The following is a 17156-nucleotide window of genomic DNA, read 5'->3' on the forward strand; positions in this document are numbered from 1 at the left end:
CTTTGTCACAGCTGCTATGATGGTATAAACAGCAGGAAACCGTTGCTCATGCAGCCTATCTTTCAGTGATCTAAAGAGATTGAAGCACCACATCTGGACTATACAGTGGGTGTGGTAACACAATCCAGCTAAGACTGGCAATGTGCTCCACAGCCTTATGGACTGGTATGGGATGTGGCTTTACCATGCAGCAAGAGAAAGTTTGTCTTCTTCTCTGGTCTGAATGTGGAAATCCACGCCTTCACTTTAGTCCACGCTGTGATGTAGCGGAGTTGATGGCTTGTCTGGGTTCCAGAAAATCCAGAAGTATCACTCTTTTCCTAGCTCAATGCGCATTAGTTTACCCACTGAAGGCTTCACACTAGAATTTTTCTTAGATGGGAAATTTACATCTTGGCACTGCGTAGACTGCCATTTTGACTCTGGCTCACAGTAGTGACACCATGTCTCATCACTGGTGATGATGCAATCCAGGAAACTCATTTTCATCCTTCTATTGATGCAGTAGGCCCTGCCAAACTTGCATGTGCATTTATTTTCCCATGTGACCATTCATAGGATCCACCTGGTGCAAACTTTTCAACATCCCAACATTAACACCACCATTTCCAACAAACTGAAGCCGATATTCAGCTCTATACTGTTCCCTGGTCATAATCTGCCAATCTGTACGAAAAAGCTGATACAGACACTCCTCATTTCATAGTGTGACAGCTGTCCATGGTCATATGGAATATGGCTTGCCCTTCATGTTGCTGTTGCCACTGCTGATACACCCATCCGTTGCCTCACTGGCCCCATAAACATTCAGCAAGTGTAGATAAAAGTCAGTGGGTGCAAGGGGTAGGTGCTGGGGCCTTTCCTCTTCAGTATCTTTATTGATGACCTGGATGAGGGCATTGAGTGCACCCTCAGTAAGTTCGCAGATGACACCAAATTGGCTGGGAGTGTGGATCTGCCTGGGGGTAGCGAGGCCCTACAGAGGAATCTGGACAGGCTGGAGAGCTGGGCTGAAGCCAATAGGATGAGGTTCAACAAGATCAAATGCCGGGTCCTGCACTTTGGCTACAACAACCCCAGGTGATGCTACAGACTTCGGGCAGAGTGGCTGGAAGACTGCATAGAGGAAATGGACCTGGGGGTATTGATTGATGCTCAGCTGAACATGAGCCGACAGTGTGCCCAGGTGGCCAAGAAGGCCAACAGCATCCTGGCTTGCATCATGGCAACAAAATGTCATGGAACCTTGGTGGGTAAGTTCTCTCATTTCAGTTTTAGTCAATAAGTCTACGCACTATTTAAGCATTCTAAGTCCAACATGGATCTGTCATTCTCTATCTGCATTCAGTAGGTATAAAGACAACAAATCAAACATTTCTGTAATTTAACTTTTTTTTTTTTTTTCTTTTTTGGAAAATCTGCAGTAAAGAACACAGGAAGAATAGGACCGTTCCAACACAAAGTTCTTCATCCCATCTTCCCTCAAAACTCCAAAACCTCAATGACTCTGTCTATTAAAAAAAAACACAACCCAAAACAAAACTCTCTTAATTTGGCCCCTCTTCAGGGAGTAGAAAGAAGATGAATAAAATTCAGTTTCTAACTCCTTTAACTTCAGGTATTCACAGTCTTCCTCCCTTGCCCCAAGAACTACAACCCTACAGCCTTCAAAATATCACCACGAACATCATTGTTTCTGAAAGCTAACCAAGAAATACACCTATTCACTGCAGTCAATCCTGTGAAAATTATTAAAGGGAGGATATAAGAAAGTTTATAAGAAAGAAGGGGACAGACTCTTTTAACAGTATGTTGTGGAAGGACAAGGGAAATGGCTTCTAACTAAAAAATGAAAGATTTAGATTGGATATAAGAAAGAGTTTTTATGACAGGGGTATCAAGACACTGGAACAGAGAACTGGTGGATACCCAATCCCTGGAGATGCTCAAGGTCAGGCTGGACCAGGCTTTCAGCAACTTCATATGGCAGTAGCTGTCCCTGCTCACAGCAGGGGAGATGGAAGGGATAACCTCTGAATGTTCCTTCCAACTCAAATGATTCTGTGATAAATAGATCAGACTACATTTCTGTCAGAGACTGAGACCATGATGAAATTGTTACACTGTCAGTGATACACCCTCTTTAAAACACAACTTTTCCCCTTACAGGGATCTAGTCATGTCAGAACATTATTACTTAGGTTACATAAGTGATTTCTATTTCTACTCTGCCATCATCCACTACAAGTAATAAAAAGCAATTTTGCTTTTATGATTTTTTTGATCTCTTTCCCCTCTGACTTGATTTTCAGCCCTGGAAATACCTGTGTTTTGGCCACAAAGCTTTTTCTTCACAATTCAGTCTTTATCCTAAAGTTTCAAGATAAGGTCTCAAATTTTAAGGTATTTTACTGATTTTATGAAGTTAAGAAAATCACTGAAAGTAGTAAGCTATCTAAGTAGTTATATAAAAGAGACTGTCAACAGCTAAGTGAATTGGAACTCTGGTCTCTGACATTAGTCTCAAATCTTCTGCTTCATGGAAAGTTTTACAGTTCAGTGGAATATCAGAATGGGAGAGCTTTTGGTTAGAGCCACCTGGTATAAAATCTAAGTATGAACTAATGACTGAAATTTTTCTTTAGTTTTTCTCTTTTAAAATAAGTCTACTAACCCAAAATTCTCAAATCCTTCCTCTCCTTTAACACTTTGAAATAAATAAGAAATGTAAAATGTGGCAAATTGCATGCTAACAGGTGATTTTCATACTTCAAGCTTCCATTCTGGATCGTTCACATCTGAGTCCGTGCCTCAAACGCTGCAAATTGCGCCCCACTCAGACGTGAACGATCCAAATCGTTTATTACAAGTTCTTACATCCCTTATATACCTTCACAAGTTGTTATTTTCTAACTTTCCAATGCGCCCTTACAACTTTCCCAAAAACCTTTACATGTCAACAAAGCATTCTACAAAACACTTTTCAACTGTCCATGCAGGCACATAACCAATCAGAGCTGTGAGACTCTTCTTCTCCTTGCAGAGGTGTCCTTGGTTCTCATGCTGTTTATCTTGCTCCACAGCTGCTGCTCTGAACAGCTTTTCTTGTATTCCCACATGAGATGAATGAAGGAAAAGTAATTCCTTAACTACCTTCTCCATAAGATTATGATTTACTTCCTCACCCTTTTCCCTTTTACTTCTCACTGCCAAAGCTGAAAAGCAAAGTAAACACAAGATAGTTCAATACAGTAAAAAAAGCTGATCACTGCTCAGCAGAGATCTGTTCCCTGCCCCCAGCATACATCCCTGCCAACACTCATGCTCAAACAATTATCTCCACGAGCCAAATTCAGTTCACCAAACCAGGAAATTAACAAAGTATGAAAAAAAAAGCTGTCAGTTTTTCTCCCACATTAAGAAAATTGAGCAAGCTCAGCAGAAGATTTGAGACTAATGTCAGAGACCAGAGAAGTGGAGAAGGCAGGGCCCAGAACGAGAACTTAAAATTTAGGGTGACACCATTTCCCAAGAGACTACAGTCCTCATCTACTCAGGTGCATATTTGCAGCAGACTGTTTTAACTCCTGACTTCTACTGAAAAGGCCTTGGATTCCTCTCCTTTCTCATTTCCCAAAGGTACTTCAGTTCCTTCCTTGTTCCTTATATGCTATCTCCAGCATTCCCATCTGGAGGAGCATAACTAGCAAAGCTACCCCTCTGACCAGAGAGTCCTAGGGAGTTCTTCAGTTAGACAAATGAAAAATCAAATTTGCACAGTGGACAGCACAGCAGGAGGATTTCTTTAATCTTTAACCTCCTGTTAAGACAAGTTTTTTTACATAACGAAATTAAGAACATCTGTACTGTTTCACTAATGAAAGAGCAGGTATTTATATACCTGAGGGTGCTGAGGGAGCTGGAACAGGTGAATGCCAACCCACCATCTAACCAGACTTCACTGTCTCTCACAGTATTCTCCTGCAGAAGCTGGCAGCCTGTGGCTTGGACAGGTATGCTCATAGAATCATAGAATCACAAGGCTGGAATACTACAACACTACAGGCTTGGAGTAGTGTGGCTGAAAGACTGCATAGAGGAAACAGACATGGGGATATTGATTGATGCTTGGCTGAACACGAGCCAGCACTGTGCCCGGGTGGCCAAGATGGCCAGTGGCATCCTGGCTTGAATCAGAAGTAGTGCTGCCAGCAGAAGTGAGGAAGCGATCATCCCTCTGTTCTCATCACTGGTGAGGCTGCACCTTGAATACTGAGTTCATTTTTGGGCCCCTGACTACAAGACATGGAGGCCATGGAGCATACCCAGTGGAGGACAACAGAACTGGTGAGGGGTCTAGAGTACAAGTCTTATGAGGAGCAGCTGAGGGAACATGGATTATTTAGTCTGGAGAAAAGGAGGCTCAAGTGAGTCCATATTGCTCTCCACAACTACCTGAAGGATGGCTGTGGTGAGGGGTGGGTCAGTCTCTTCTCTAGTGTAACTGGTGATAGGACTAGAGGAAGTGGCCTCACGTTGTGCCAGGGGTGATTCAGGTTCGAAGATAGGAAAAACTACTCCCCTGAAAGAATGGTCAGGTGCTGGAATGGGCTGCCCAGTGTGTGGTGGAGTCACCAAGCCTGCAAGCATTCAAGAAACATTTAGATGTTGTACAGAAGGACATGGTTTACTGCAAAATACTGGTGATAGGCAGACAGCTGGACTGGATGACCTTGGAGGTCTTTTCCAATCTTGGCACTTCTGCAATACTACGATCTCTTCAAAACTAGTATTAACATTAACCATAGTGTATAAGCATATATACTAAGAACACAGAAAATTCAAAGAAAACAAAAGTATTGAGTAGACAATGAAATATTTACGCTGACTTTGTTCTAATCTAAAAATCAATACTAGTACAACTGCAAAGGGTACAGTTTTGTGTTTTTTTTCCCTGTTGTTGTTAGTTATAGCATAACTGGCCATGTATTAACATTATGCACATTTACAGCATAAGCAATTCAATATTTGCAGTAACACTGGTGCTGTAGAGCTTGAAGTATCTGGTCCTAAATCTGCTTATTACTTAAGTAACTTATTTGAAACCAAGAACACGTGTAAACTCACTTGCTTTACAGATTTAGGCCTAGGGGGAAAAGAAAGAAAGGGGACAACAAATACAATACTTACCACAGGTATTAACAGCTGCCATACATTCTAACTTAGATCAGCTCTCCAGTTTACACATTAATTTCTTGAAATTCTTGAAAATCAAAGAAGATTTTTATTGAGTCAAATTGTGATGCAACCATATACAAGTATATATATTGTTTTGACTCCTCCTACTTCTAAAGCTTATAGACCTGAGTCACCATGACATTCTCAGGTTAATTTTGCAGGGCTGGCGTTTGTCACAAATTGTTATTGAGAAGACAATGAATATCATTTACAAGGCGTTTTAGAAATCAGAAAGCTGTTTCAGTTTAAAAATAACATCCTCTTGACATTTTATAGCATCTTTTCATTTGATTAAAAGACACAGTATTCAATTTTTACTTAAAATCTTAGATCTCCTGTCTCCTGGGTTTGGGATTTTTTCCCAGACTCTAACCAGCTATTTTCCTGATCTTGCAGTCCAACATCCTGCAAATATTTTATTTTTCAAATCTTTCCATAGCAACAGCTGATGCTGCTTTTTTCCTCCACTAAGAAAGTCTGCTTTACTAGGGCATTAATGAACACCAGCAGTTAGTGGTAACATGCAGCAGGGCAGATACAGCAAAGAATGGAAGAATCCAGCAAAGGCAGCAAGGAATAAAGCTGTTAACTTGTGAACTATTCAAAAAGCAGATGATGATCCTGGGGCAAAGGATTTGCTGAACTCTGTTGGAAGCAAAGAAGGAGGAGGAACTGCACCTGCAAAAGAACTGAAAGAATCTCTGATAGAACTCATCCTGAAGAGATTCTGGAACAGTAAAAATTCTGAGAGTGGCACAGAACAGAACGCAACAGAATCTGAGGATTCTAAGTATAAAGGAATCCCAGAACTTATCTTCTAGACATGGAAGAATAAGAAATGGAGCCTCCAGTGGGGCAACAACCACCATACTACAATAACTCTACTAATTCCTGTTAGATCTGAAAAGCAAAATGAAAGTGTTACAATGCTGATCAAAGTTGAACTGAAGTCCTGGTATGTCAGTAGTCACTTCACAGTGGATTAGGAAAAACATCAATATAGTTTAAAGAAAATAGTATGGGTCTCCTGATCCTGAATTAGCACTCCACTTACACAATGCATAGAATTTAACAATACTTAAAGTCAAGCTGTTATATATTAGGATTGTTAGTGCAGCTGTAACATCTTCTATACATTAAGCATTGTTTTTTGTTCTAATTTTCCTCCCTGTAGATCCAAATTCTGATTCAGCACACAAAAATTAGTATTTCTGACCTTTAAAGGCCACCTAGTCCAACAGTTCTGCAATGAACAGAGACACCTACAGGTAGGTCGGGTTGCCCAGAAGCTGGTCCAGACAGCCTCTGAATGTCTCCAGGGACAGGGCATCTACCAGCCCTCTGCTCCAGTGCTTCACCACCCTTACTGTAAAAAAAAAACCTTTTCCTTATATCTAATCTAAATCTCCTTTCTTTTAATTTGAAACCACGTACACTTGTGTTATCACAACAGATCCTTCTAAAGAGCCTGTCCTTTTTTCCATAGTCCCTTTTCAGTCACTGAAAAGTCACTATCAGATGTCACCAGAGCACTCTTCTCCAGTCTGACCCTGCCCAGCTCTCTCAGCCAGTCCTTGTAGGAGAGGTGTTCCATCCCTCGGACCATTTTTGTGGCCCTCCTCTGGATGCACTCCAGCAGGTTTACATCTCTCCTGTACTGATGAATGCACATCTAGGTGCAGTACTGTAGGTGAGGTCTTAAAGCACAGAGTGCTGCTACCCTCACCCTGCTGGCCACGTTTCCCATGTTTCTTTTTATGCAGCCCAGGATACCACTGGCTTTCTAGATTATGAGGGCATGTTGCTGGCTCAAGTCTAGCTTCCCATCTGTTAGCACACCCAGGACCTTTTCAGCAAGGCAGTGCTTCATCCTTACATCTCCAGCTTGTACTGACAGAGGGGGTTGCCTTGACCTAGGTGCAAGGCCTTGCACTTGGATTTGTTTAACCTCACGAGTCTCTCCTGGGTCCACTGCTCAGGCCTGTCAAGATCTCTGGATGGCATCCTATAAGAGATGGAGGAAGAAATGCAAAGAACTCTATCTTTTAAAGGTTCAAGCATTGCAATTACCCTTAAATTTGTTATTTGAATTGTCGACTATATGTTAACAGGTGTTAACTCAGTACTGTGTAATGCAGTTGCAGTGTCTTAATCTAATTCACACAGAGCAGTTTTTACACAGGACAGACAGCAATTCTAGAAGATTGTAGTGACTTTCAAATGTAGGGCCAACTCAAGACTTTCTGTATGACACCAGGAGCACTACAGGAGGTACTTAAGCCATATCTAAGTATCTCTGGACTAACAAACAAGTCTGGAACTGGACCCAAATTTATAGAGTGTATTGTTAAAACTCTAGGATGGAGATGGTGACAAGCAGCTACACAATGCTCCGGCACTTTGAGAAAGATTATTTAATTTGGATACAGAGCCAGTGTGTATCCAACACCACATGCAGTGCATTCACCCTCCTGAATCCCTGTGTTCTTGGATAAGCAGTGTAAACACATGAAATAGCTTTGTCATGCTGACACAGTATAGCTGAGCAGCTCAGCAGATCATTCCCCAGTACCCATACAATACAGGATATCCCAGTCCTTTCCATTAATTGAGCTAATCAGCAGTTGTTATGTGAAATCTTTTAATTATAATGAGACTAAAGAAAGGAGACATAGAATCATCAAATTGCCCAGGTTGGAATAGACCTCAAAGATCATCAAGTCCAACCACAGCCTAAACATAGTACCCTAGTGCCATGAGTTTCTTACCAATTTATTAATATTAAGAGTCAGAACTGGTGCCCACAGCTAATGTGAAACAAGCAAGTAAGCAGACATAACCCATGTGGTAGACAGAAGATGGAAAAAACTTGAGATCTTCACCAGAGATAGCACAGTTCTTGAGTAACCAAGAAAATAAACTTCTTTTGTTCTTAACTTAGTAAAAGTCACCATGTAGCAGTAAATATTTGCAGTATTTACATGCCACTTATACAAAATGTATCCTGAGCTCAGCAGTAAAATAATACAACATTTAAAATGTACTGTGTAACTTTCAGAAGTTTCTTTACTTTAAAAAAGAACCACAATAATGTAAACTATTTGGCAATGTAACTTAAAATGGTGATATTTTACAAAGAGAAAAAGCAGTAACATCACCAGTGCTGCAGGAGAAAAAACAATGTTGGGAAGATTCCATAGTTTTAGAAAGGTGGTTTTAAAAAGGGCTGCTTCACAAAAATCAATACACTTTCCCCATAGGTTCATGATGTAAAATTCTATAATCAAGGCTTGTAGATTTGTAATTATGGTATGTCAGCCACATTTAAACAAGAGTGTTAAAAGATTGTTAAAGTTAAACTAACACAATTGCAATGTGAATTGTCTTAGTCTCATTCTAATCTACTGGTGTCACTTCCATTTAACCAGATGGAAACTATGGGCAAATATCAGCGCTATTTTCACACGCCCCAACTTACTTTGTTCACAGTAGTTTTTAAAACCCTTGCTGATCTGAAATGAGTATACGACTTATTTATTTATTAAAAGATCAATTCATTTAGTCTGAGGCAGGTTTTTGAGCTTGGACTACTGAGAGTAAGACTATTCTGAAGTGATTAAATAAGAACTTCTTGCTAGGACATAAATCACAAATATAATAAATGTTATTAATCACACTCATCAAATCTAGTTATTTGAATACTGGGTAATGAAAGTATGCAATCACTTGGCTATTAATTTTGTATGAAAATGCAAGAGATCCTCCTCATTTATAGTTAAAGTTCCTTTCATTAATACATAACAAGGAAGAAACACAAAGGCAAGTAAATTATCCACAACTACAACAGGCAGTCTCTTGAGAAGGATACACAAAGAATCTGTAATATACAGATTATAAAAATCCCACATTAAACAGCTGCTTTGTTCTTAGCTCGAAAAAGAGATGAGTTAAGTAACTCATAAGAAAAGAGTGATTACAGCAGGTGATTAAAACAGACAAATGAAGTGTGAAGAAAGTTCAGAACATTCTAGTAGCTCTTGACCCTTACCTATTTTGGTATACTTGTACTGTAGTCTGAGCATCGAATGTGCTTGAAAAATTAGCCTTATAGAGTAAATTCAATGCAGTTTTCCAAGGTGAAAACTCAGAAAAATACAAGAAAAAAATGACTTAAGTATTAAGTCAGTTGTTCTTGCTTGTTGATACTTTATGTGTTCTCTCACACATTATGAATAAATACCTATATAGATACTCTAGTTCCAAATGAGGGGAAAATATGAAAGCTCCCAAATTTATCCAAGTCACATGCACAACTGTAGTACAGAGTACTGAACAGAGCTTCCAGTTTGAGAAGGAAAGGTGGAGTGGGATAGAACCACGCTTCTCCTTGCATCTGTGTCTAACTGCCACAGAAGCGAGCAACTGCTGCTGTCACTGAGACCTATGAGATCCAGGCCAGAGACAGCCCACATGTTTCAAGTGTTTAGGCACTTGAAAGTGCAATTTATATTGATGCATCAAACTAACTTAAGGTATGAAGCATTTAATCACAGTTCTATTCTGCTGAAAAACAGAAATGGAATTTTAAAGGATTTGCAGAGTTACAAAGAAGGAAACAAGTTAACTTTAAGCTTGCCCACTTGCTCTAAGGTGCCCTGAAAAGCTGCTACCTTTCCCTACAGTAGGCCAGCTAATGCAGAGTATCTGTAGATTTGCATATTGTTACCGCAGAAAACTCAAACTGAGAGCACTCTCTTATTCACACAGCAAAAAGCAAATGCAAATCCTGTTGACTGCACTTGAATTCCTTATGCCTTTTGAACACAGTTGTGTTGCGAGCCAGTCCTAACAGGCCTCATATTTCCAAACCCTCCCCCCTTTTTTTTTTTTTTTTTTTTTTTTTTTTTTTTTTTAAATCTAGTTTATTTTTCATCACATCAACACCCTGAAACACACAGATGTGTGACCCCTCGAAGGAGGAAGCTGTGACACAGCAGCACAGCTTTAGGTTGGTGCTAGACTAAAAGCAAGCCTCCTATCACAACTGGCAATAGTTTCACATCAAAGGACTGCTCACCTATGCAGGGCTCCTATGCCATGCTTTACCTTATTAAACATTTTGTTACCATTACCCTTAAGAGGCCACAGTATTTGCATTGGCTAACAAGCAGTTTTCAGGAGTAGTAAGGTTTGTCTGGGCTTGTCTTGAACAGCCAAAAGCCTTTCTTCAAGAACTTAACAACAATTCTGAGCAGGTGCCACTTTGCACTTTCACTCAGCACTGTACAACTGAGTGACATGACACTATTATATTTGCTTTCTTTTACTAACAAGTATATTTTAGTAAGAAAGAGCTGCTTCTAACGCTGAATGAAAAAAAGCAGCACAGAAGATAAAAAGATCAAACTAGAATGGGATGATAGCAGTGTCCTTGAAAACAGAGGCACAGGAAGGTGTGGAAATGCCTCTGTGTAGTGAACAACACACCTATAGTCAAGTGGAAATCAATGGATTGCAGTCTGGAGAGATGAGTAAAACTAGTTTTAGAATAACACAGAACAACTTTCCAATATATGCTGAACATATCACATACAGTAAATTCAGATAAAAGGTGGAGGAAAAAAAGCAGTTAATATTATTCATATAACTAGTAGTATCATTGTAACTGGACTAATACTTACTAGGAACTTAAACAGCTTATTTTGTAACTCAGATGCAACAAAATTGCAACAGAATTAAAACAAGAATCCACCAATCTCCATGTATTAAGTCAACAAAGGAGTGCTACACTAAACAAAAAACAATGAAGAAGAATATGCTAAACACATGACTGTTGTAATTGACTCTACACCCAAATCATATTAATGAGGGACAGAAACATCAGGTTTAGGGTCTAAGAGAGTAGAGAGGAAAAGTGAGGATGAGAAAGGAGAAGATCCTGTAGGAGAAAAGGGAGGTAAGAGATGCTGTGCTCCTTCTCCTCCACCAAGATAAGGACACCTTTAGTAAGCACTGTGCCACCCTGCTGGGTGAAGAACACTCAGGCTGGCAGGCATCTCGCTACTGCTACCATCATGCACTGGCACTGCTGCAGCTCATAATTTGTCAATGACAGCCTGGAACCTGTAACATCTATCACTACGGTAACTCATCTATTCTTTTGAAATGTTTGTGAATTGAAGCTCTGACTGGGACTCATTACTTGGTGCACACTTCCCCTGTTTTCCAGTCTATAGACTTGCAGGAAAATCTCATTCAGGTAGCTTCTGTGATGCTGTATGATGTTATGGCCATTTGAAAAGCTATTAGGCATTACCACACGGTTCTTTTGGGGAAACTATCAAGCAGCAGCAATAAGCTACTACAGGAACTTCTACAAGCTACTTGTCATTTATCAGGTACACCAGTTTCCTCAGAAGACACCAATAAATTACTCCTTTGACCAAATGAAAGAATGCAGACTGAAGTAAAAAAAGATGATAGCCTAAGCAATTGTAGCTTTTCCACACTTCAGAATATTCTGCCTATAAAACACAAACTAAAAAGCACTTCAAAATGCAAAGAAACATTTACAATGTTGCTGCCTAGCCAGGCCAGTAACCATAACCCAATTCACAGAAGGGATCCAAAGCAAAAGGCAGCAACTCAGCCATTTAAATTGGCTGCACTAAAAATTCCAGGCTGAAAAACAACATGACTCCATGACCTGTCACTCAGCAGAGTGACAGGAAATAAGGTACTGGAATCACACCATCAATTCCTTGTGTAGCTGCACTTGAGACTTGCTCTGCATTTTGAGACCAGGAACTCAAAATGTATCCACAAAAACAAGAAAACTTTGTACATGTTACTTCGAGGAAGTCCAGTGTTCCCAACCAATAGGGTGTTAGAAAGCATGTCCTCTTTACTTTTAGGCAACTGAAATTGGTTGTAATACAAAGTCAATTGCATGAGACTGTACTACTTAATGTTCTGATCTGGCACACACAACAACTCCTATCCACGCCTGAACCAGCGCAGACTCAGTAGGCCCTAATGCCTGCAACCAAATATTTTACACCAAAGGCTTTTCCTGATGACCACAACAAGAAAGATTAACACAGATAATCTGTGTGGACCTGAACCATGAGAAAAGGCTTTCACAAAACTTGAGTGGATATCAGCTGAAGGACAGGAGGCTTGCATAAATGTAAGCTCTACAACAGAACATGGAGGCTGCAAAACTTGTTGCCAAGTAAACAAAGTAGAATAGACATTCTGGTGTTGAAGATAAGATGGCAGAACAGATGCCTCAGGTGGATGTAACATCAGCGGGAACCGGTTTGGGCACCCCCTTTAAAGAGTTGGGCATTTACAGTGAGAATGGCTATTAGCCTTCATCCCACCACCACCAGAGATGTTAATTAATGCTTGGAATTTCTGCCCATGTCACAGAATCACAGAATCACAGAATGTGCCGGGTTGGAAGGAACCTCAAGGATCATGTAGTTCCAACCCCCCTGCCTGGCAGGGCCACCAAACATACACATTTACTAGATCAGGTTGCCCAGAGCCCTGTCCAACCTGGCCTTGAACACCTCCAAGGACGGGGCATCCACAACCTCCCTGGGCAGCCTGTTCCAGGGCCTAACCACTCTCCTAGTAAAGAACTTCCCCCTAACATCCAACCTAAATCTTCCCTCTTTTAACTTAAAACCATTTCCCCATGTCCTTGGAATGTAATGCAAAAGCATATGCTATACCTCCGAATACGCAGTAGTTTCTCTTCGGTGTGCACGCTGGTGGAGTGCCAAATCTACAACCAACCTGGCAGCGTGGACTACCGACCACCGAGTATTTCAGCGTTTGTTTGGTAAGGCAGCCCAGGCTGGCTGCCTCCCGAGGCGAGGTCCAGCAAGGCCGCTCGGACCTCACCAAGGCAGCGTGCCCTCGGCTCTCCATCTGCTGAGGATCCAGAACAAAACCTTGCAGTGGTGGCGGCGGCAGGCCTCTTCCCAAGGCAGGAGAAGCCGGCACAGCCAGGGCCGCCCCCGTGCGGGTCAAACGCCGCCGGCGGAGCGGGCACAACCGGGAGGCCGCCAACACGGCTGCGAGCCCGCGGGCCGGGCCCAGCAGCACCCAACGCGCGGCAGCGGAACCGGAGCGCCCGCCGGCCTCTCCACACTCACCGCTTCACGACGCCGGTTTTAATCTTAATCTGCCTCAGGCGGGGGTCGGCCATGGCGGGGCTGCAGCGCGGGCCGGGACCCTACGGCGCACAGGCGAAGGGAACGGCGGAGGCCCGTGACTGAGCAACACTGCCGTCCGCATGCGCCGAACGACGAGCGGCAGAGGGGCGGGGAGGCGCTGTGCGGGGAGGCGGCGCTCCGACGGGACACTCCCTGATCTTGTGTCCCCGTGGCGGCTGCGGCGGAGGATGAGAGGTTCCAGGGGGTGTGAACAGCGAGAGAGGTACGTTCTCCCGTACAAGGCAGACGTGGAGCCTTTGGAGTGGAATGCGAAGATGATGAGAAGTCTGGAGCTTCTTCGTTGTGAAGTCAGGCTGAAGGAGCTGGGCTTGTTTGGTTAGGAGAAAAGGATTTGGGGAGACCTCGTCGTGACCTGTCAGTACTTAAAATGAGCTTATAAACAGAAGGGAGACTGACTTTTTACACAGGCAAATAGCAAATGGGTAAGGGTTAACAGTTAAAATAAAAGGTGGAAATTTACATTAGATACTAGGAGGAGATTTTTTACTCAGAGGGTGATGAGGCACTGAAACAGGTTACTGAGAGAAACTGTGGGTATCCCATCTCTGGAGGCATTCAAGACCAGGTCAGATTGGTTTCCTAGCAGCCTGATCCAGTGCCTTCAAGCTCCAACCAAAGGCATTCTGTGATTCTGTTGTAAGCTGGGTAGACACTCACAGTGTTGTATTCACAGGGGCATTATCTGGGGTGAGACTGTGGTCTAGGAATCATGTATGTACCATCTGCCCCAGATGGTCTCTGTATTAGCAGCCTGGCCTCCTCCTTCAGTCACTGGAAGAGGCTGCCTCCTCTTCTAAATGCATTGAGGTGCCTCCTTGAGGGACACATATTTCTTTGTTGTCTTTGTGGGGAGATGTAGGTTTTCAAATCAACCTGAATAACGCCATGAGTACCTGTCCTCTGTACAGAGATTTACAGATGAGCTGTTTACCTGATACACAAACCTGATGCTTTTTGTGCAGTGAATGGAGAGAAGCATTGTGGTAGGTGCAAGACAGCACATGCCCCCTCCTTTCCTTCAACTGAAACCGATATCTTCTCAGCCAAGCTCAGAAAGTTACAGCAAGTTGTGTTCTCTCAGCAGCTTCACGGTAGTAGGATGTCAACTTGTGCTATGCACTCTTTAGAAATACAAACCAGCATAAGTAAGCTGCATTACTGCTTTGGTCCTAAAATGTTGTCTTTTCTATGTCATTTCTATATTGGACATGATTGTAGCAGAAAAACAAATATCTGTAGGGATATATACATATATAAATGTCCTAGAAACTGCAATATTAATGAAAGTAACTCATTTATTTCGAGCCCTACAAATTTTTCATTTTTAGCCTTGAAACATCAACTCATGTCTCCAACAATGTGCAGAGAGGCAGCACGCTTTCCTACAAGCAGGGTCTGGCTGATATATTGGGCCCTCCATTCCTCTCAGAAGGGAGTTGCGTATGACAATTACCCTTCTTTCCTTCTTGGTGGAGGCAGTCTTAAGGTATGGAGTAAACAGCTTCATCCTAGATAACCTTCTGGGTGGACTTTCCACTGCATCCTCACTCACACCTCCCTCAAGATCCAGAATCTCAAAAATACTGTGTTGGCACACTTAGGGAATTGAGGTAGGTGGGGATGGGGTTTGCCTGTGACACCAAGCTGGGACCTGTTTCCACTCCTCCCCATCTCTTAAATCCCATTCCTTTCACTGACCATGGTAGGGCAGAAGATCCACCACTGCTGGGTGGTAGCACTCTGGTGTCCTTCTTGCAAGTAAATCTGTCGTAAGCAGTAGTCCTAAAGTCATTTTGTGTACAGTGTAGCTGGGAGGTGGGTGCCTGAAGATAGTTTGCTAGTGCTCCAGCTATGCTGATATATGGAGCAAATCATGCAAGTGCATTTTTCCTCGTCTATAGTAGTAGAGTTACTGAAATAGCAGGGCTAGATCTTTTCTTGGAGTGGAGGTGTTTTGTGATATATCGCTAGTTCATCTGGACTGCAGAGCCAATACCAGGTGATGTTGTTCAAATTGAAAGCCATACGACTCCTATGCTGCTGAGGCCAGAGTGCACCTTGCAGAAGAGGTGCAGTCACCTCTAAAATCTGCTAATCTCAGTGGCAGTTTTCATCTTATTGTTTGTTACTAGTTGGCTTTAACAGCTTGAAAAGCATATGCCCATGGCTGTGCCAAAAGTATGCTCACTTCATCTGAGGGCTGAGACTACTACTTTAATATGCAAATGCTGATTGAAATTTTATACTATTTTGTTTATCCATCAAAACTATCTGTGTAGCTTGAATATAATTTCATTTTCATTTTTGAGAAGTCAAATTGTAGAAATTATTTAGTCTTCAAATTCTATTCTATTCTATTCTATTCTATTCTATTCTATTCTATTCTATTCTATTCTGTAGGAAAAGGTAATTTCATTCAGCCTCCCTAAAGAATAATAGATAAATAAGATTAGATTTTGAATACAGATTTCTCTCTCTCTCTCTCTTTTTTTTTTTTTTTTTTTACAAATTTGGTAGATAAAATTAACCTCTGTATGGCTGGCCAGCACAAATCTAGGGAGACTGAAGTACGCAAGAATGAATCTCCCAAGCTAGAGCCTGGACCTAGTGTAAATCTTTATATCTTCTTTCTTATCAGGTAATCATCATTGGTGAAAATGATCTTCCAGAAACACCACCCACCCTGCAGATGCCTTGATAGTTATTCAGTGTTACAAGTGTAAGCAAATGGCACATTGTTAGCATACAGACATGGCATGAATAAATGTCAAAAGGGTTGCAGCAGCAGTCTGTAGTGTATCCACTGAACACAGGGAATCAAGTGGGAGCTGGATGTTTTCTTACAGGAGAGGCTTGATTGCACTAGAAAATTAGGTGAAAGAGGAATGTCTTCCTAGGCAGAAGCTGAAAAATGTTGAGAGAATGTCCATCCTCATTTTGGCCACCAAACACCCCAGGAATGTATTCAGACTTCATCCATACTTGTGTGAAAATAAAATAATTCATCAGAATGTGGTAGTGTAAAATCAGAAGAAAATTTACTCATGTAGAGAAAAAATTTTTAGGCAGCACAATTTACCATGTGTGGAGAAGACAGCAATGCTGAATGTTCAAATTTTGCATTGTTGTTGAGCACAGGTTACAAAACATCTCTCACATGGTTTTAAGGAGGGTTAAGCTGCGAGTATAATAAATGCTAAGCTCCAATTCAAGCCTTTTTAGCTAACTCAAGGCTAAGAAAAACAGCTTTTGCTAGCTCAGTCCAACCATTAGGTGAAGAGCTGAAAGTAGTGAAGGAAAAAAGGATTTATGTGCATGCATCAAAAGGAGAATATATCCCTTTGCAAATGATTTCCATGGGTTCCCTGCTTACAAATGAAGAGATATGTGATATAACAATTCATTGTTCTGGCACACATCACAACCATGATGTGCAGTTTTTAATGCATCATGTTACATTAAGCTTAGCCCATGGTCTAACACCATGTAACATAAATTTCTGTGAAGGGAGTAACATAACATGATACTGTCTTTTAGAAGACATACACGATTTTTTCAGATCACCTACCTTTTATCCATGAATGCCCAATCCAAAAATCAAGTTGGCAGACAAAAGTGGAGTGAATGAGTATCCACAAACCGGTGTATTTATCTTGTGTAGTTTTGCTC

At 41.6% G+C, this 17156-nt stretch overlaps 1 protein-coding gene across 1 annotated transcript in view; it reads right to left on the reverse strand.

Moving 5' to 3' along the window:
• Positions 1-13573, reverse strand: part of TBCA (tubulin folding cofactor A) — a 30415-nt gene extending 16842 nt beyond the window's left edge. Inside the window, exon 1 of the mRNA XM_015848606.2 lies at positions 13407-13573. Coding sequence (XP_015704092.1) covers positions 13407-13459 — 53 coding nt within the window. The 5' untranslated portion in view covers positions 13460-13573. The remainder of the gene's footprint in view (positions 1-13406) is intronic.
• Positions 13574-17156: the final 3583 nt, after the last annotated feature.

This window comes from Coturnix japonica, chromosome Z, assembly GCF_001577835.2.
Source record: "Coturnix japonica isolate 7356 chromosome Z, Coturnix japonica 2.1, whole genome shotgun sequence".
Taxonomy (NCBI): domain Eukaryota; kingdom Metazoa; phylum Chordata; class Aves; order Galliformes; family Phasianidae; genus Coturnix; species Coturnix japonica.